Source organism: Monodelphis domestica, chromosome 6 (assembly GCF_027887165.1).
Source record: "Monodelphis domestica isolate mMonDom1 chromosome 6, mMonDom1.pri, whole genome shotgun sequence".
NCBI lineage: Eukaryota > Metazoa > Chordata > Mammalia > Didelphimorphia > Didelphidae > Monodelphis > Monodelphis domestica.
This window is the reverse complement of record NC_077232.1, coordinates 75,072,884-75,095,120: the sequence shown is the minus strand read 5'-3', so window position 1 is coordinate 75,095,120 and position 22,237 is coordinate 75,072,884. Positions and strand designations below refer to the sequence as shown.

General features: G+C 34.4%; 1 protein-coding gene across 6 annotated transcripts in view; it reads left to right on the top strand.

Annotated features, from left to right (window-relative positions):
* The window catches only part of ATRN (attractin), a 230,099-nt gene that overhangs the window by 26,395 nt on the left and 181,467 nt on the right, over positions 1–22,237 (top strand). For all 6 annotated transcript variants that reach the window (XR_008912798.1, XM_056802271.1, XM_056802270.1 and 3 more), the window contains exon 3: positions 10,683–10,796. Coding sequence is in view for 5 of the 6 variants with exons in the window: in XM_056802271.1 (XP_056658249.1) it covers positions 10,683–10,796 (114 nt within the window). In the remaining variant the exon portion in view is untranslated. The remainder of the gene's footprint in view (positions 1–10,682; positions 10,797–22,237) is intronic.

The window sequence follows — 22,237 nt, the reverse complement described above, 5'->3', positions numbered from 1 at the left end:
TTCAGAAAGTGAAGTTTTAGAGAGACCATCATGATTTTTAAGAATGCTACATTTCAATTTATGGATCATGTCAGTGGAATTTATTTAATGTTTGCTTATGTCAAAGCATCCTTTTGTGGTTTAACCCTATTTTCTACAATGGAGAATATAGAATTGTCAAGAATTAAAAGCAGAATTATCAGCTATGGTATATACAAACCATTGTTTTCTAAAGTGAAATAGATTCTGATGGAAAAGCGGAAGGAAAAGGCAAATTGAAATTTTTTTCTTAAAAAGCTTAAAATATAATTCTATCCAAATTAAATATTAATTGCTTTATGGTATTTTCTTCTTTATAAATTTTACCTTATTCAATTGGAATTAAGAAGGATGTGAAAGTGAAAGATTAAGTACTAATGTTGCCTATGTGATTAGCAAGCTACCTAAATATTCTTAAAACTTTTTCTACTTTAAGTCAGTAAATGAACATATCTACCAGTGATTAATTTCAATACAGTTGCATTTTGATTCATTAATTTAAGTTTTACCCCTGTAACAGTTAAAATTTAGGGGAGATGGGGAGACTGAGGCAGGTAGAAATTAGTTTCTCTCTGCAAGAAGTATTATATTTTTTAGAGGTTTATTAAAGGTTAAAGATTAAAGAATATACAAGTAAGAAACATGTGCCTAGACCAGAGGCCTAGACAAAATAACCTCACATCACGCAAGAGACGCGCCTGCTCCAAAACAGAAGTCCAAAAGAGCCAAGAGCCCCTCCCAAGCCTTTGAATCAGCTTAAAATACCTTCTGGATCTCGGCCCAGGTGAGATTACAAGGCATTCTGGGGAAGTGGAGCAAAGGCTCATGGGGATTGTAGTCCTGTATTCGAGTCTATTTTTTTACACCCCCAAAATTTGTTCCTACACTAAAAGTGAGGGCAAAACAGAGAACAGAACACTAGAAGGATAGGCCTCATTTGAAAGATCATATAATAGAAGGATAAGCCTTTCTGTTCAGTATTTTTTATCTGACTTGAAGGGATCGAAATGAAGATGCCAGAAGTTGACTCTTGGAGCTCCAGGAGTTTCGTTAAAGTGTAGTGGGTTGGAAGTCAGACTGAATAGAATTATCAAGAAGTTGTTGAGAGGAAGCTTAGGATTCATTCTAGGAAGTTAGATGGGAAAGAAAAGAGACATTTTCATAGAAACACAACAGGAACCAAAGAGACCATCTATTTCAACCTATACTTGAATAAGAGTCTGCCTGATTAAATTCAAGCCTTTTTTTTGAAGTTCTCTAATGAAGAGAAAGCTAGCTTCCTAACTCCTGGGGCAGCTCATTTATGCTTTTGGATACCTCTGAATATTAGAAAGTTTTTTCATACATTATGCCTAAATTTGTTTTCTCTGCAACTTCCACCATTACTCTTAGTTCTTGTTCCATGGCCAAGTAATACAGATCAATTTCTCTTCTAAATGACATCATTTCAGATATTTGAAGATAAGTGTAATGTTCTCCTTAAATTTCCCTACTTCGGACAAAATCCTTAGTTCTTCAATCAAGCTTCGTATATCATCTTCTTCAGTTCCGTCAATATACTGGGCATTTCAGTTTACCAGTATCCTTTCAAAAATGAAGTGTCCAGAAAATAGAACTTATGACCTGTTATCCAGTGATATTTATGTTATTATTTCTGGTCATTGCTGATTCTCTTAACTTCAGTACAGTAATGCTTTTAAGACCTGAGATTTAGACAGTTTATGCTGGGAATTTCAAGAAGCATAAATTTTAGTTGAGCCATTCATAACTTTACTTTTTTCTTCATGAGGTTTAAGTCATTATGGGTTTCAGACACTGATTTTCTAAATGGAACTTGGTGGATATCAGAAACTCTAGAATGTGTGTGCTAGACCTCTCCTAAGCAGTAGAGATAAAAGTACAAAAATGAGATCTTCCCAGTTGACAATGAGTTTACTTTTTACTTGGGGCAAAGGGAGAGGATCATGATTTGTTCACATGATTTTGTTACTTAAGTGTAGAATACATACAAAACAAATCAAAGTAGCTTTAGAAGAGATCTTAGAGTTCAAATGTGTATAGTAGTAATGTGAGAGAATAGCACAGGGTATAAGGCTATGATGACAACCTGCAGAGATGCTGAAGTGGAAATATAACACATACTCTTCAATCAGCAGCAAGAAGGCCAACTTGACTGGAATCTAATATACATGAAAGAGTAATCTTAAATCAAACTGGAAAAATATGCTATGGCTAGATTGCAGATGGCTTTAAAGGCATTTGTATTTTATTCTAGCAACAATGAGGAATCATGGAACAGTAGTATCAACTCAAATAGGAAAAGTAGCCACCTGTCTATAAGAATCGCTTAAACCACATATTTATATTATCTATGTTATATAGTATTTTTATTTTTAAAATATTTCCTAATTATCTTTATTCATGTATTTATTTATTTGGGCAATTTCAAACATTATTCCTTGGTTACAAAAATCATATTTTATTCCTCCCTCCCCTTCCTGTATCCGATAAGCAATTCCACTGGGTATTACATGTGTCCTTGATCAGAATCTATTTCCATGCTGTTGGTATTTGCATTAGGATGTACATTTAGGGTCTATGTCCCCAATCATATCCCCCTCGACCCATGTAATCAAGCAGTTGTTTTTCTTTGGTGTTTTTACTCCCACAGTTTTTCCTCTGAATGTGGATAGTGTAATTTCTCATAGATCCCTCTGAGTTGTTCAGGATCACTGCATTGCCACTAATGGAGAAGTCCATTACATTCGATTGGACCACAGTGTATCAGTCTCTGTGTACAATGTTCTCCTGGTTCAGCTCCTTTTGCTTTGCATCACTTCCTGGAGGTTGTTCCAGTTCACATGGAATTCCTCCACTTTATTCTTCCTTTGAGCACAATAGTATTCCATCACCAACATATTTATATTTGTTCAGCCATTCCCCAACTGAAGGGCATTTTCTCATTTTTCAATTTTTTGCCACCACAAAGAGCACTTATATTCTTGTACAGGTCTTTTTCCTTATTATCTCTGGGGTACAAACCCAGCAGTGCTATGGCTGGATCAAAGGGCAGATAGTCTTTTTGTGCCCTTTGGGCATAGTTCCAAATTGCCTTCTGGAATGATTGGATCAATTCACAACTCCACCAGCAATGCATTAATGTCCTGACTTTGCCACATCCCCTCCAACATTCATTACTTTCTGTTGCTGTCATGTTAGCCAATCTGCTGGGTATGAGGTGATACCTCAGGGTTGTTTTGATTTGCATCTCTCTAATCATAAGAGATTTAGAACACTTTTCCATGTGCTTATTAATAGTTTTTTGATTTCTTTAACTGAAAATTGCCTATTCATGTCCCTTGCCCATTTATATCAATTGTAGAATGGCTTCATTTTTTTGTACAATTGATTTAGCTCTTTATAAATTTGAGTAATTAGGCCTTTGTCAGAGATTTTTGTTATGAAGATTTCCCCCCTAATTTGTTGTTTCTCTTCTAATTTTGGTTGCATTGGTTTTGTTTGTACAAAACCTTTTTAATTTGATGTAATCAAAATTACTGATTTTACATTTTGTGATTTTTTTTTTGGTAGCTCTTGCTTGGTTTTAAAGTCTTTTCTGTCCCAAAGATCTGACATGTCTATTATTCAGTGTTCACTTAATTTACTTATAGTTTCCTTCTTTATATTCAAGTCATTCACCCATTCTGAGTTTATCTTGGTGTAGGGTGTGAGGTTTTGATTCAAACCTAATCTCTCCCACACTGTCTTCTAAGTTTCCCAGCAGTTTTTATCAAATAGTAGATTTTTGTCCGAAAAGCTGGGATTGTTGGGCTTGTCATAGACTGTCTTGCTGAGATCACTTACCCCAAGTCTATTCCACTGATCCTCCTTTCTGTCTCTTAGCCAGTACCAGATTGTTTTAATGACCACTGCTTTATAGTATAGTTTGAGATTTGGGACTGCAAGTCCTCCTTCCTTTGCATTTTTTTCCATGATTTTCTTGGATATCCTTGATCTTTTGTTCTTCCAAATGAACTTTGTGATTTTTTTTTCTAATTCAGTAAAAAGTTTTTTGGTAGTTCAATGGGTGTGGCACTAAATAAATAAATAAGTTTGGGTAGGATGATCATTTTTATTATGTTAGTTTGTCCTACCCATGAGCAGTTAATGTTTTTCCAATTGTTTAGATCTAGTTTTAATTGTGTGGAAAGTGTTTTTTAGTTGTGTTCATATAGTTCCTGTTTTTGTCTTGGCAGATTGATTCTTAAGTATTTTATATTGTCTAGGTGATTTCAAATGGCATTTCTCTTTCTAATTCTTGTTGCTGAGAAGTGTTGGAGATATATAGGAATGCTGATGACTTATATGGGTTTATTTTGTATCCTGAAACGTTGCTAAAGTTGTTGATTATTTTGACTAGCTTTTTGGTTGATTCTCTGGGATTCTTTAAGTAGACCATCATATCATCTGCAAAGAGTGATACCTTGGTCTCCTCCTTGCCAATTTTAATACCTTCAATTTCTTTTTCTTCTCTAATTGCTACTGCTAGTGTTTCTAGTACAATGTTAAATAATAGAGGTGATAATGGGCATCCTTGTTTATTAACTCCTGATCTTATTGGGAATTAATCTAGTTTATCCCCATTTCAGATGATGTTGGCTGATGGTTTTAGATAAATACTGTTTAATATTTTTAGGAAAGACCTTTTTATTCCTATACTTTCTAGTGTTTTCAATAGGAATGAATGTTGTATTTTGTCTAAGATTTTTTATGCGTCTATTGAGATAATCATATGATTTTTGTTGGTTTGCTTGTTGATATGGTCAATTATGTGGATGGTTTTCCTAATATTGAACCATCCTTGCATTCCAGGTATAAATCCCACCTGATCATAGTGAATAACCCTCATGATGACTTCCTGGAGTCTTTTGCTAGTATCCTATATTTAAGATTTTTGCATCTATGTTCATTAAGGAGATTGAACTATAATTTTCTTTCTCCATTTCTGACCTGCCTGGCTTTGGAATCAGTACCATATTTGTGTTGTAAAATGAATTTGGTAGAACTCCCTCTTTGCTTATTATATCAAATGCTTTTTATAGTTTTGGGATTAGTTGTTCTTTAAATGTTTGATAGAATTCACTTGTGAATCCATCAGGCCCTGGGAATTTTTTCTTAGGAAGTTCTTTGATGGCTTGTTCAGTTTCTTTTTCTGATATGGGATTATTTAAGACTTCTATTTCTTCTTCTGTTGATCTAGGCAATTTATATTTTTGTAAACATTCATCCATATCACCTAGATTGGCATATTTATTGCCACATAATTGTGCAAAATAGTTTTTAATGATTGCCTTAATTTCCTCTTTAATGGAGGTGAGGTCTCCCTTTTCATCTATGATACTGTTAATTTGGTTTTCTTCTTTCCTTTTTTTAAAATTAGATTGACCTGTACTTTGTCTATTTTGTTTGTTTGTTTTTTTCAAAATACCAGTTTATAGTCTTATTTATTAGTTCAATAGTTCTTTCACTTTTGATTTTATTGATTTCTTCCTTCATTTTTAGGATCTCTAATTTAGTTTTCTTCTGGGGATGTTTAATTTTTTTGCTTTCAAGTTTTTGGATTTGCATGTCCAATTCATTGACCTCTGCCCTCCCTAATTTATTAATATATGAACTCAAGGATATAAATTTTCCCCTGAGAACTGCTTTGGCTGCATCCCATAGATTTTGAAAAGATGTCTTATTGTCATTTTCTTTAATGAAGTTATTAATTGTTTCTATGATTTGTTCTCTAATCGATTTTGGAGAATATTATTTAATTTCCAATTAATTTTTGATTTGGCTCTCCATTTACCCTTACTGATCATTATTTTTATTGCATTATGATCTGAAAAGGTTGCATTGATTTTTTTCTGCTTTTCTACATTTGTTTGCCATGTTTTTATGACCTAGTGTAAGATCAATCTTTGTGAATGTACCATGTGCTGCTGAAAAGATGGTGTATTACTTTTTGTTCTTATTTATTTTTCTCCATATATCTATTAACTCTAATTTTTCTAAGATTTAATTCACCTCTTTTACCCCTTATTTTTTTATTTGATTTATCTAAATTTGATAGTGGTAGGTTCAGGTCTCCCACTGGTATAGTTTTACTATATTTCCTCCTTCAATTCCACTAGTTTCTCCTTTAGAAATTTACATGCTATGCCATTTGGTGCATACATGCTGATTACTGATATTTCCTCATTGTCTATACTCCCTTTTACCAGGATGTATTTACCTTCCCTATCCCTTTTAATCAGATATATTTTAACTTTGACTTTGTCAGATATCATAATTGCAACTCCTGCCTTCTTTCTATCAGTTGAGGCCCAATAGGTTTTGCTCCAACCTTTAATTCTTTTTTTTTTTAAACCCTTACCTTCTGTCTTGGAGTCAATACTGTGTATTGGCTCCAAGGCAGAACAGTGGTAAGGGCTAGGCAATGGGGGTTAAGTGACTTGCCCAGGGTCACACAGCTGGGAAGTGTCTGAGGGCAGATTTGAACCTAGGACCTCCCATCTCTAGGCCTGACTCTCAATCCACTGAGCTACCCAGCTGCCCCCTCCAACCTTTAATTCTAACCTTGTGAGTATCTACCCACTTCAGGTGTGTTTCTTGTAGACAACATATGGTAGGATTTTGGATTCTAATCCACTCTCCTATTTGTTTTCATTTTATGGGTGAGTTCATCCCATTCATGTTCAAAGTTATGATTGTCACTTGTGCATTCCCCAGCATTTTGATATCCTCTCCTAGTTCTGTCCTTTCTTCTTTTGCTATATGCTTTTAAACTAGTGGTTTACTTTTAATCAATCCCCCTAATCCCCTCCCTTAATATGCTTCCCTTTCTGGCCCCTCCCTTTTTGTTCCCTTCTTGGTTTTTTAGGGTCTGTTAATTTCCACACCTCTCTTTTTACCTCCCTTTTTATACCCCCTACCCCTTACCCCCCTTAGTTTTCCCTTCTCACTTTCCCTGTAGGATAAGATAGCATTCAAGACCCCAATGGATCTAGATGATTTTCCCTCTCAGAATTGATTTCACTGAGAGTAAGTTTTAAGTATTACTTATTAGCATTCTCTTCTTATAAGAGTATTCTTCCCCCTCCTCTTTCCATGCATATCTTTATGTGGTAAAGATGATCCTATTTATTTTATTTCTTCACGTGTCTCTTGGTGCCATCTTTGATTCCCCCCCCCTCCGTTTTTCTTTCTTTGCATATCAACTTATAGCACTGACTACCCCAATCTCTTCCTGTGAATGATTCTTCTAATTACTATAATAGTGAATATAATTTTTGAGAGTTACAAATAACATTTCCCCCACATATTAGTGTGTATATATATATGTATGTGTATATATATATATATATATATATATTTATCTAATTATAGTCCTTAAAGAAGAAAGTTTGAATCAAAAACCATTTTTATCCTTTTCCCTCTCTTTCTTATTTACCTTTTGATGTTTCTCTTGATCTTTGTGTTTGGATATCAAACTTTCCACTTAGTTCTCGTCTTTTCTTTATAAATACTTGGAAAACTTCCATTTTTATTGAATACACATACTTTCCCCTAGAAGTATATAGTCAGTTTTGATGGATAGGTGATCCTTGGTTGAAGACCCAATTCTCTTGCCTTTCTGAATATCATGTTCCAAGTGTTGCCGTCCTTTAGTGTGGAAGCTGCCACATCTTATGTGATCCTGATTGGTGCTCCTTGGTGTCTGAATTGTATTTTTTTGGCTTCTTGTAGAATTTTCTCCTTAGCTTTAAAGCTCTTCAATTTGACAGTTACATTCCTGAGAGTTGTCTTTTGAGGATTTAGTGTAGAGGGTGTTCTATGAACTCTTTCAATGTCTGATTTTTCCCTCTTGTTCAAGAACATCAGGGCAGTTTTATTGGATGATTTCTTTTAGTATTATGTCAAGATTTCTGTTTATTTCTGGCTTTTCAGGTAGACCAATGATTCTCAAATTGTCTCTCCTTGCTCTGTTTTCCTGATCTGTCATCTTCTCAGTGAGATATTTTATGTTTTCTTCTATTTTGTCAGTCTTTTGACTTTGCTTCATTAATCGTGCTCTTTTGCAAGATCATTGTCTTCCAGTTACCTAATTCTGGTCTTTAAAGACTGGTTTTCCATTTCAGTTTTGTCTCCTCTTTTGTGGCTTCCAGATGTTTCTCCAATTGGGAGTTCTTGTCCTTTAATCTGTTATTTTCTTTTTGAACTGTTTCCTACTTTTCTTGCCAGAAGGGTCCCATCTTTTTGATAAGCTCCAATTTAATTTCTTCAAGAGCTGTGTACAATTTCCATCTTTTTGGGAAGGTTTTAGTGCATTTTTTTGAATTTCCTACTCTATTTTCCTCTTTAGCCTGGGTTTTTCACACGTAAAAAATTTTCAGGATCCCTTCTTCCTGTTATTCTTGGAGGGAGGTTGTTGTTACTGGGCACAATTTGCCATCACTGTAGAGGTTTTTCCTTCCCTTTTTATTCAGAAATCTGAGTGAAATCGGCAGGCTCTCTGTGTACGGAGTTAAGGAGCAAGAATTTTGCCCGAGGCAAGCTCTCGAATCTCCACAGCTTCTGCTGTTTGCTGCCCTTCTCTGTGCCATCTTCCCGCAAATGCTCACAGTTTGAACTGTTTAGTCTGTTGGGGTTTCAGTTGTAGCTGCTCTTGGGGGTAGGTCTTTGGTGGTCTTAGTCAGCTCCCAAGGGCCTAGAGGTGCCCATTACTCACTCTAGAGGTGCCCCTCACTCACTCGCTGATTCTGACGCGTGTTGGCTCTGACTCTGGCTCCGTAGGTGGGGTGGGGGAGGGTAGATCAGCTTGTGTTTTGGTGGGAGATTTTTCATCCCCTTATATTGTGGAAATGCCCAAATCCCATGTACCTTCAATGCTGCGCCCTACTGTAGAGTCCCTTCATTCCTATGATTTTTTTTTTGTCTTTTGAGGTAGTCTATTTTGGTGGGTGCTAAGGAGAGGACGAATCTTGCATCTAGACTGTTGCCATGTTTACCTGGAAGTCCCTAATTATCTTTAAATTTAATGTCAACTGCACACACTTAGGAGTCCTTTAGGTGCATATAGCATTCAGCACTGTACTTAATATGTACACCATGGAAGCTTCTCAAGCAGTGATTTGGCCAGATTTGTACTTGAGATCAGTTTTGCAGTTATGTGGAGGCTGGATTGAGAAAGGGAAGAAACTGGATATAGGGATGTCAAGGAGGAGATTCTTGCAATATTCCAGGCAAGGGAGTAATGGAGAGGCTTGAAGTATGGTAGTTGTGTGAATAGAGAGAATGTGGCTGACAACAGGTAAATTGAGGAGACAGAATCAACAGATCTTGGCAACTGATTGAATTATTGAGGTAAGAGCAAATGAGTAAAGAATTGACAGACCTGGATGACTACAAGAATAGAGAAGCTCTTGACAGAAACAGAGGGAAAGTTAACTGAGTAGGTGGGGTTGGAAATGTGAAAATAATGAGTTCTGTTCTGAATATATTGAAGTAGGGATGCTTAGAGAGTTTCAAGTGGAGATGTCCTATAAACATTTGGAGATGTGGGAAGAGAAATGATGCTGGTTATGTACATTTTAGTTCAGTCTACATGAAAATGATAGTTGAATAGAGAAAAGAAAATCTACAACAGAACCCTGGGTTTAGATGTAGGTATTATGTGCAGCATCATGTGGGATGCTCCTGATGATTCTTTTTTTTTTTTAATTTTTTTATAAAACCCTTACCTTCTGTCTTAGAGTCAATACTGTGTATTGGCTCCAAGGCAGAAGAGTGGTAAGGGCTAGGCAATGGGGGTCAAGTGACTTGCCCAGGGTCACACAGCTGGGAAGTGTCTGAGGCCAGATTTGAACCTAGGACCTCCCGTCTCTAGGCTTGGCTCTCAATCCACTGAGCTACCCAGCTGCCCCCTCTCCTGATGATTCTTACCAAACAGATTTGTTAAGTGAGTAGTGAGAAAACCATGAGAGTGGAGAGTATTATCTAGAAGGGAAGGAATAGTCAGCTATGCCAGATTCTATAGAGTTCAATAAGGATGAGAACTGAGAAAAATCCAATAATAAAGACATTATTGGTGACCTAGAGAGCAGTTTTACTTGGTGCTGGGGAAAGAAGTCATTATAAACCAACATTTGTTTATACACCAGCATAATTTCAAATGTTCAGCATAAATATCTGAACAATTGCTTTAAATCTATTTTTTGAGATAACGGGCACTTCTTAGTTTCAGGTTTTTAGGAAAACTGTTTTAAGTATATGCTTTACCTCAGAATTATGAAAGAATTTGTTTTGTCATTTATCAAATAAATGTAGTTATTTTGTGATGAAATGTTTTTTTTAATATTTTTAGGAGTTCAACAAAGATTTATTATGTGCTTACTCTAAAACTATCTAGAAATGTATGCCAAATTTGTTAGGTTTCTGAAGTGTAAAAATAAAAAATAAACCTCAAAATCAATATTATGTTTGTGCAGGACAAATTTCTAATATAACAAGCTTCAGATTTATTTTAAATTCAGAGATTATGATTATTTACCTAAGAAACAAGCATGAATTTATCTAAGATTATCCTTGATTCTAATCAATTCCTTTTTTCCCCACAGGCCAAATAGAATACTACGTCTTCGCTTCAATCATTTTGCTACAGAGTGTAGTTGGGACCACTTATATGTTTATGACGGGGACTCCATCTATGCCCCATTAGTAGCTGCCTTTAGGTAAGTTCAAAATCGATTAAGTAGTAATTATTTGTTACTTGATTTCTGAGTTTCAACTTATCAATTATTTGTATACTTGAAAAAATGGCTTTGTTTTAGCCCAAAATTGAATGATCTGCTGATAGGACATGTTTCAGGAGAAAGAACACTGGCTTGGGAATTATAAGACTTTATTTTTACTCCTAGCACTGTCACCTACAAGCTGGGTAACATTGGTTAAGTCACTTAGCTTTTTCATCTTTAGCTTCCTTGGGTTTAGAGAAGTAGTATCTACTTGTCCTTTTTCATAGGTATACAGGTGGTTTTCTTTATAGTATTGACTACCAGGAGCAAATAAGTTACATAAAGGAGTTTTGAAGGTTATATAATTTCAAATGCTATATAAATGCAAGGGACTTTATTCTTAAGATACTTTGTATTTGAGGTTTTCTAAACATTTTCTTAACTCCCTCTTTGGGTGAATGTTCACTTTCTTCATTGCCCAATCTCCAAACCATAAGTTCTTTTCTCTGGCTGCCATTCTCATTTCCCTCCCTCTGGAATTTTGGACTTTGCCTTTGAGTCCATATTTCTGATAGGTGAGCTTTTTTTGTGATGAAATGGGCATTCAGTTGTTACTAAGTTTCTGATAGGGCAATTCATCTAACTTGTCAGAGCCTCAATTTTCTCATCTGTAAAGTAGAGTTGATAATATCTGTTGTACTTAAATCACAAAGTTATTGCAAGAGTGAAATGAAGTAATATATAAAATGGTTTGAAAACAAGCCAGTGCATTAATGTCAGCTATTATTTTTAGCTTGTATGTGATCTTATTTATAAGTCTTCCTCCTTTGGGGCCTCATTTTTCTTTCCATCTCTATCATTCTAGGATTCCATAGTATATAATCAATTATAGCACAAGATTTATTCAAACAGTTCCAAGACCATAATAGAAAAGAGCGGGTGAGACTTCTTTATCAAAACTTTGTATCTCTTGCAAAGTACTCAGTGCCTTTAAGAATCAATGCTGAATGAATACATGATTAATAGCTAAATTACTGTTATAGATTAAGTTCTATAGGAATTTGGGGGGGAGGAAGAGATAAATTTACTAGAACAATCACAGATTACTTTGAGGACTGGGAAGGATTTGAAGAATGGGTAGGGCATTTGAGTGACAGAGAGGGAAGGAGGAAATGCTTTGATTCAAAGTATAAAAACAGGAAGAGGGGTGATTGTTTTTTAAACCCCTACCTTCCATCTTAGACTCAATACTGTTTATTGGTTTTAAGGCAAAGAATGGCAAGGGCTAAGCAATAGGAGTTATGTGACTTGCCCAGGGTCACATAGCTAGGATATGTCTGAGGCCGTATTTAAACCTAGTACCTCCTGTCTCTAGACTTGGCTCTCAATCCACTGAGCCACCCAGCTGCCCCAAGAGATGTGATTTTTAAGGATGATAAATTAGTTTGGCTAGAGCAGGAGCTTTGTGCAAGTGTTTGTTGTATTTCATACAGGAATAGTGGTAGATATGTCAATTGTAGTTACTGTTTAAGACAAGGAATTTTGAATATTTCCTATAATGAATGAAAAGCTATTTAAGGTTTTTAGCAAGAGAATGATACAATCAAAGGTATATTTTAGAAAACAAAATAACATGAATTGTGATACTACCACTTGGAAATGCTCCCTAATGTTACAGTCTTAAATATGCCAATGGGGAAGTAGAAATGCCAATAAAGAGAACACAGATAAGAACTGTCATAGGAATGAGAGCAAATGGGGATAGTACGAACAGGTGAAAGTTTTTTTTTTTTTTTAAGGATGGGAGGTATACATGGGCATGTTTGGAGGCAGCAGAAGGAACTAGTAGATAGGTTAAGATGGATGAAAAGAAAATAATGTGAGAAGAATAATAGACTAAGTCTGCAAGAAAAAATAAGGTGGGATGGAATCAAAAGTACATTCCATGTTAAAGGATTAGCCTTGGGAAATAGAAGGACCACCAATTCATTTGAAAAATTAGTGGAGGATGATATCTAAATGTTATGAAATAAAGAGGAGAAAAGAGAGGGCCTCAATTTTTCAGTGAAATATGAGATGAAGTAAAGATGATAAATGGAGATGGCAAAGGTTAGTGATATCTTAGTAGACTTGAGAGAAATAAAGTTTTGGAATAGTTTGTGTGGAGAGTAGGATAGGGAATTAGATAGGAGTAGAATTATTGCCTTGCTACACGGAGATTAGATAAAAAATTTGTAGTGGACCAAATCATACAGGGTTGAGATTTCCTTCATCTTTGTTTTTAAGGATGATATTTCAGTCTACTTGAGGATCAGGTGATCAGACAGTTAATTTAATAATGGGGAATCAAGGTTTATTGTAGCATAGATGCAAATTGATGAATGGAGAGCATTTAATAAAACTGAATTAGGGAATATTTATACATAATTAGGGAAGTATATTATACACTGATTTGATAATTTATGAAATCTGACAAAATACCTCTCTTACTATTTAAAATCTTTACTTTCTGTCTTAATATCAATTGCAAGGTAGAAGAGTAGCAAGGGCTGGACTAGTGATGGCAAACCTATGGTATGTGTGCAAAGATGAAAAGCAGAGGGACTTGGAAGGAGCTGCACCCCTCCCCCTCTCCATTGTGCCCCTTCTGTCCAGCAGCCCAATGGAAGATCACAGAGGGTAAGGTGGATGGCTCATAAGGTGGCAGAGCTGGAGAAGAGCAGAGTACTCAGACCAGTTCCCTTCCTCTCTCTACACTCACTGAGGACATTCCTCACTTCACCCACCCCTCTGTCCAGCAGCCCAGTGGGAACACTTTCTCCCTCCCCTGTGTAGTGTAAGGGGAGGGGCAGGGCACACCCAGCAATTGGTGGTGGTAAGGAGCATACAGTTTCTGGTGGGGGTGGGCATGGCTCTTGGTCTGGGGGGTAGGGTAGGGGCAGGACCTGGCACTCTATCTCTGAAAGGTTTACCTTCACTGGGCTAGGCAATTGAGGTTAAGTGATTTACCCAGGTTCTGTAACAGTTAAAATTTAGGGGAGACTGAGGCAGGTAGAAATTAGTTTCTCTCCACAAGGAGTATTATAATTTTTAGAGGTTTATTAAAAATTAAGGATTAAAGAAAAGACAGGATAAGAAACATGTGCCTAGGCCAGAGTGGCCTAGACAAGATAATCTCACATCATGGAAGAGATGCCTCTGCTCCAAAACGGAAGTCCAAAAGAGACCACAAAAGCCTTTGCAATCAGCTTAAATCCTTCCTCGAACTTGGCCCACCTCAGAATTGCGTGAGATTACAAAGCATTTTGGGGAAGTGGAGCAAGGGCTTGTGGGGATTGAAGTCCAGAGTTCTAGTCTATTTTTTTACAGTTCACATAGCCAGGAAATGTCTAAGGTCAAATTTGAACCCGGGACTTTCTGGCTCTGGGTTTGACTATTCACTGAGCCTATATTTCTTCTGGGTCATGTTAAGTTTTTTTTTTTAATTAATTAATTTAGAATATTTTTCTATGCTTAGAAGATTCATGTTCTTTCCCTGCTTTCCTCCAACCCCTCTCCCATAGCTGGCACACAATTCCACTGGATTTTACATGTGTCATTGATCAAGACCTATTTCCATATTATTAATATTTGCACTAGGGTGATCATTTAGAGTCTACACCCCAATCATATCCCCATTGACCCATGTGATCAAGCATTTATTTTTCTTTTGTGTTTCTACTCCCACAGTTCTTCCTCTGAATGTGAATAGAGTTCTTTCTCAAGTCCCTCAGAATTGTCCTTGATCGTTGCATTCCTGATAGTAGAGAAGACCATTACATTCGATTATACCACAATGTATCAGTCTCTGTATAATGTTCTTCTGGTTCTGCTCCTTTCACTCTGCATCAGTTCCTGGAGGTCGTTCCAGTTCACATGGAATTCCTCTAGTTCATTATTCCTTTGAGTACAATAGTATTCCATCACCAATAGATACCATAATTTATTCAGTCATTCCCCAATTAAAGGGCATCCCCTCATTTTCCAATTTTTGCCACCACAAAAAGCGCAGCTATGAATATTTTGGTATAAGTCTTTTTCCTTATTATCTCTTTGGGGTACAAACCCAGCAGTGCTATGATCAAAGGGTAGGCAGTCTTTTAGTGCCCTTTGTACATAGTTCCAAATTGCCATCCAGAATGGCTGGATCAATTCATAATTCCACCAGCAATGCATTAATGTCCTAATTTTGCCACATCTCCTTCAACATTTATTACTTTCCTTTGCTGTCATGTTAACCAATCTGCTAGGTGTGAGATGGTACCTCAGAGTTGTTTTGATTTGCATTTGTTTGATTATAAGATATTTAGAACACTTTTTCATGTGTTTATTGATAGATTAGTTAATGTTTTTGTCTAATTCACCCCCTTCAGATAAAAAGGCAAGTCTGCTTCTTATACAGATGTATATATCCACCAAAATCAGAGGTCTTTTGTTTAATTATTTGTAATGTTAAGCAATGTTTTTTCTTTTTTTTTTTTTAGCAACTTTTAAATCCCATAAACTGGGTTTCAGGATGATTATTATTTGTATCTTCTAACCATTTACATTCTGTAGATTAAATTTTAAAAATATCTTCTTTTAAAAAATTTGAGTTTTTAATTGTCATTCCCTTATCCCCTCCTTGAGAAAACAAGCAATTGAATATCAATTATAAATGTGCAGTCATGCAAAACATTTCCATATTAGCTAAAATACAACCGGAAAATTTAAGTAAAAAAGTATGCTTTCAAACTCCATCAGTTCTTTCACTGGATGTGGATAGCAGTTTTCGTCCTTTGGAATTGTCTTGGATCATTGTGGTGATGAGAATAGCTAAGTCATTCACAACTGATCATTGCACATTATTGTTGTTACTGTTTATAGTGTTCTGGTTCTGCTCATTTCACTTTGTATTAGTTCATGTAGGTCTTCCCAGGTTTTTCTGAAAACATCCTACTTGTCATTTCTTTCAGTACAAAAATAGTATTCTATCACAGTCTTATACTACAATTTGTTCAGCCGTTTCCCAGTTGATGGACTCACTTTCCAATTTTTGCAACCATCAAAAGAGCTGCTATAAATATTTTTGTATATGTAAGCACTTTTCCTTTTTTTGGGGGGGGGAGATCTTTTTGGTATATAGTTGTGATATTATTGAGTCAAAGAGTAAGCACAGTTTTAATAGTCGTTTAGGTCTAGTTCCAAATTGTTCTCCAGAATGGTTGTATCAGTTCACAACTTCAGCGACAATGCATTAGTTCCCTATTTTTCCAAATCCCCTCAAACATTTGTCATTTTCCTTTACAGTCATATTAGCCAATCTGATAAGTATGAGGTGGTACCTCAAAATTGTTTTAATTTGCATTTCTCTAATCAATAATAATTTAGAACATTTTTTCAAATGATTATAGATCATTTTGATTAGTTCTTCTGAAAGCAATCTGTTCATATCCTTCGAGCATTTATCAATTAGGGAATGACTAATATTCTTTAACATTGACTCAGTTCTCTATATTTGAGAAATAAGGCCTTTGTCAGAGATAATTGCTGTAAAATTTTCGCCTAGCTTCCTGCTTTCTTTCTAATATTGGCTGCATTGTGTGTGTGTGTGTGTGTGTATGCAAACCCTTTTTAATTTAACATAATCAAAATTATGCATTTTACATCTTGTAATGCTTTCTATCTTATTTGGACATAAATTCTTCCTGTATCCATAGATCTGACAGGCAAAATTTTCCGTGCTCCCCTAATTTGCTTATGATAGCATTTATGTCTAAATCATATACCTCTTTTGACCTTTTATCAGTATACAATGTAAGATGATGGTCTATACCTAGTTTATTCAATACTTCTTTCTAGTTTTTCTGGCAGTCTTTGTCAAATAGTGAATTCTTATCTCAAAAACTTGGGATCTTTAGATTTGTCAAACATTAGATTATGATCTTTTGCAATTGTGTAATGTATATTTAATCTATTCCACTCTATTGCTTAGTGAATACCAGATTGTTTTGATGATTACAGTTTTGTAATATAGTTTGAGATCTGGTACTTTTTCATTTATTCTCTTGGTATTCTTGACCTTTTCTCTTCCAGGTGAATTTTGTTACCATTTTTTCAAGCTCCAGGAAATAATTTTTTGATAGTTTGATTGGTACAGCACTGAATAAGTAAGTTAATCCAGGTAGAATTGTCATTTTTGTTATATTGGCCTATCTTATCTATTAGTGATTAATATTTCTCCAGTTATTTAGATCTGACTTTATTTGTGTGAAAAGTGTTTTGTAATTGTGTTCCTATAATTACTAGGTTTGTCTTGGTAGATAGATTCTCAAATATTTTCTGTTGTCGGCAGGTATATGAAATAGAATTTGTCTTCTTATCTTTTCTTGCTGTACTTGGTAATATATAGAAATGTTGATGATTTATATGGATTTATGTTATATCCTCCAATATTGATGAAGTTAATTACTTCTGCTAGTTTTTTAGTTGATTCTCCTAGTGATATATTCTCTAAGTATATCAGCATATCATCTATATTCTCTTAGGTATGTCATCATATCTGCAAAGAGTGATATTTATTATTCTCTTTCAATTTCTTTTTCTTTTATTGCTATAGCTAGCATTTCTAGGACAATATTGAATAATAGTGGTGATGATATATATCCTTGCTTCATCCCTTATATTTGAAAGGCTTCTAGCTTATCCCCATTATAGATAATGCTTACTTATGGTTTTAGATAGATGCTACTTACCATATTAAAGAAAGTGCCATTTATTTCTATACTGTCTATGGTCTCTAGTGCATTATAGTTTACCAAAAACTTTTTCTGCATCTGTTGAGACAATCGTATGATTTGTGTTGATTTTGTTATTGATATGGTCAATTGTGTTTATAGTTTCCTTAATTTTGAACCAGCCCTGCGTTCCTGCCTGGTTATATTATATGATCCTAGTGATATAGTGCTATAATTTCCTTCCTAGTATTTTATTTAAAATTTTTGCATCAATATTCATTAGGGAAATTGGTCTATAGTTTTCTTTGTTTTTGTTCTTCCTGGCTTACCAGTGCACAATTTATGGTGTAAAAGGAATTTAGTAGAACTCTTCACCTATTTTCCCCAACAGCTTATATAATATTAGAATTAATTATTTTCTAAATATTTGATAGAATTCACTTTTGCATCCATATGACCCTGGGAATTTTTTCTTATGAAGTTCATTGATGGTTTGTTCAATTTCTTTTTCTGGGATGGGGGTTATTTATGTATTCTATTTCTTCTAATGTTAATTTGGACAATTTATATTTCAGTAAATATTCATAAATTTCACTTAAACTGCCAATTTTATTGGTATATAATTAGGCAAAACAGCCCCTAATAATTGCTTTAATTTCCCCCTTGACTTGTGGTAAATTCACTCTTTTCATTTTTGACATTGATAATTTGTTTTTTTTTAATCAAATTAATCATTTACTTATTTATTTTGTTGGGTTTTTCATAAAGCTATTTCTTAGTTTCATTAGTTTAATGCTTTTCTTTCAGTTTTTTAAATCTCTCCATTGATTTCTAGTATTTCTAATTTGGTGTTTTCTAATTTGATTTTTCTAGTTTTTTAAAAATTGTATTCAAAGCTTAGTGATCTGCTCTTTTACTATTAACATTAAAAAATATATAAATTTTTTGCTTTGGCTACATCCCATACATTTTGATATGTTGTCTCATCATTCTCTCTAATGAGATTATTTATTGTTTCTATGATTTGTTCTTTGATCCACTTATTCTCTATGATTAGATTATTTAGTTTCCAATTAGCTATTAATCAATGTTTCCATGGCCATTTATTGAATATATTTTTATTGCATTATGCTTTGAAAAGGATTTATTTGATGTATCTGCTTTTTTATGCATTTGATTATGAGGTTTTATACTCTAATACATGGTCAGTTTTTGTGTAGGTGCCATGTACAGTAGAGAGAAAGGTATGCTCCTTTCTATTCCCATTTAGTTTTCTCCAGAGGTCTAGCATATTTAACCTTTCTAAAATTTTGTTCACCTCCTAACTTCTTGTTTATTTAGTGGTTAGATAAATAGATTTATCTTGTTGGAAAGTTGAGGCCCTCGCCCCATTATAGTTTAGTCTATTTCCTCCTGTAACTTATTTAACTTTTCCTTTAACAATTGTGATGCATGGGTCAGTGGGGAAATGATTGGGGATGTAGACTCTATAAGATCACCCTAGTGCGAATATCAATAACATGGAAATAGGTCTTGATCAATGACACATGTAAAACCCAGTGGAATTGCTCTTTGGCTATGGGAGAAGGGTTAGAAGAGGGGAGGGAAAGAACATGAATCATGTAACCATGGAAAATTTTTCTTAATTAATCAATTAAAAAAATTAAAAGAATTGTGATGCCCTACCATTTGGTGCATATATATTTATTGTTGATATTCCTTCATTGACTATGATACCTTTTAGCAAAATATATCTTACCTGTTTATCTCTTTTAATTAGGTCTATATTTACTTTGGCTTTTATTGTGTTTAAGATCATGATTGATACCCTTGCTTTTTTTTTTTTTAACTAATAGATTCTACCCCAGTCCTTTTTAAACTTCTTTGTGTCTCTGTTTCAAGTGTGTTTCTTGGAAACAACATATCATTAGATTCTGGTTTTTAATCTTATCTCCTTCCATTTTATGGGTGAATTCATCCCATTCACATTCATAGTTATGATTATTAACTGTGTATTTTCTTATTTTTTCCCTTTATTTATCCTTCTCTCTCTCTTTTTGCTCTATTGCTCCTTAGAAGTTTGTTTTGCTTCTGACTACTACCTCCCATAATACACCCTCTTTTATCAGTTTATCCCCATCCCCTTCCCTTCCTACATTCCTATAGGATAGATATATTTCTATACCCAACTGAGTTGTGTATATTATTCCCTCTGAGCTATTTCTGATGACAATAAAGTTTAGGTATTATCTGCCACTCCCACCTATATTCCCATTCACTGTAAAAGCTCTTACTTTTGCATTTCTTTTATGTGAGACAGTTTTCCATTCCTATTTTCCCTTCTCTCTTCTTCTGGTGTATGCTTATTCCTTAATTTTACTTTTTTAAAAATCATCCCATCATAGTTAACTTATTCCTGAGTTCTCTGTATACTCCTAACTGCCCTAATGAGGATAAAATTCTTTAATTGCAATTATCATCTTCTCATATAGAAATGTAAACAGTTTAACCTTATTGAATCTTTTATGATTTCTCTTTTAGAATTACCTTTTTATGCTTTTCTTGAGTCTTGTATTTTATAGTCAGATTTTTCTATTCATCTCTGGTCTTTTCATCAGAAATGTATGAAAGTACTCTTTCATTATATATCTGTTTTTCCCCTCTGAAGGATTATATTCAGTTTTGTTGGGTAAATTATTCTTGATTGTAATCCTAGATCCTTTGCCTTATGGAATATCGTATTCAAAGTCCTCTGTTTAATTCCAAGTGTTCATTTTATTGGTATAACTAGTATTTCTAGAACTTTGGGAAATATTGAGAAAGGGAGCAGCCTCACTAATTTACCCAAATTTTTAGTGAGAAAAGTCTAGTGTTTTTCCATTGCAAATAATGCTAACCCAGTTTTAATAAATGGTTTTTTCTTCTTTATTTTAATTTCATTTTTAGCTCTATTTTTAAATTTTAAAATATTTTTCTATGTTTACATGTTTACATATTTATTCCCTTCCCTCTTCCCTTCCCCCTCCCAGAGCTGACAAGTAATTCTACTGGATTATACAGGTGTTATTACTTGCTACCTATTTCCATATTGTTCATTTTTGTAATAGAGTAATTTTTAAAAACCACATCATATACTATAAATCATGTTTTTCTTTTGCATTTATATTCCCACAGTTCTTCCTTGGGATTGTCCTGATTACATTGCTACTAGTAACTAGTAACAAAGTCCATTACATTGGATCATTCTACAATGTTTCACTTTCTGTGTACAATCAATAAATGCTTTTCATTACATTAAGTGAATATTTAGAAAGGAAATAGTGATCTGAAGAGGCAGAGTGGTTTTATCATGAATAGTTCATTTCAGATTAACCTCATTTTATAGGGTTGTTAGTTTGGCAGAATAGGAGGGTGCTTTATATATAATTTACTGAAATTTAACTAAGCATTTGACAAAGTCTTTCATGCTTTTTCTGGGGATAGGGAAATGGGGGGAATGGTACAGGATATAGATGTGGCCTAGATAATATTTTTAGGCAAAATCAGTACTAATTGGATAGCTAGATTCAGACTAAACATCAAAGGGTGAGCATTAGCTTGGAAAGTTGTTGCTAGTGATCGTGTTCTATTTAAGTCTGGCTTTTTTGCTATTTAATCTTTTTATGTTATGTTATAGCTTGGATTTATGCCTAGATATCATGCTTATGTTATTTGTAGATGACACAAAGTTAGGAGAAGTATCTGATTTAAGGATTCCAAAAGGTTTCAGGCTTGAATATTGTATTGAGTTTTATTAAGATGAAATATATAAAGAAAATAAACTAGTAGTTGGGTTCAGGACATCAGGTTCACAGACAGAAGATGGGAAAGATGTGACTAGATAGTTTTTATCTAAAAAGGCTCCTGGCATTTTAGTATAAACCAAGTTCAGCATAGGATAATAACGGGATATGACAGTCCAAAAAGCTAATGAGATTTGGGCTGTATTGAAAGACACAGTGTTCAAAATTAGGTTTGTAATAGACCCAATGTACTCTTTGTTTGACAGATGCACAGTGTGTTTGGAGACATAGTAGTTAGGTCCATATGTGAAACCTCTTTACCTTTCTGGCATAGCCTTTAAGGACTCTGGCATACTTTGATATTATTTTCAGATATATACTGGTTGAATAGACTTTTGGGGATGATCTTATTTTTCTTGGAAATTCCTTTAACTTCCTAAAATTGTATATACAACCTACTCTTAATGTGGGTTCTGTCTGTAGTCTTTTCTTTTTCTTTAAAAATAATTTTATTTTTGCCTTTAAAAAAAAGTACTTTCTAATCTACTCTCTTCATTAATTGAAAAAAAAAAGCCCCAAGTTAAGTAAATCCTTGGATAAAGTTCCAGAAGAGAATAATTTGGTAATCATTACAAAGTAAGATTCCCAGAAAGTCGGTAGATTGGCTATAAGGACTCTAAAATATAAAGAGTAAAATTAGGATCGTTGAGGGAACAGCTTGGAATGGGAATAAATCACACATAATAGATGCTAGAAAACTTTACCAGAATAGTTTGTATATTTTTAAAAAAAAGGAAAGAGAACTAAAACATTACACCAATAACTAATGGTAAAGTGAAAAGACTTGAAAAATTGGAAAACTGATGAGAGGTAGGAAGTCAACTAGCATTTGTTAGATGCC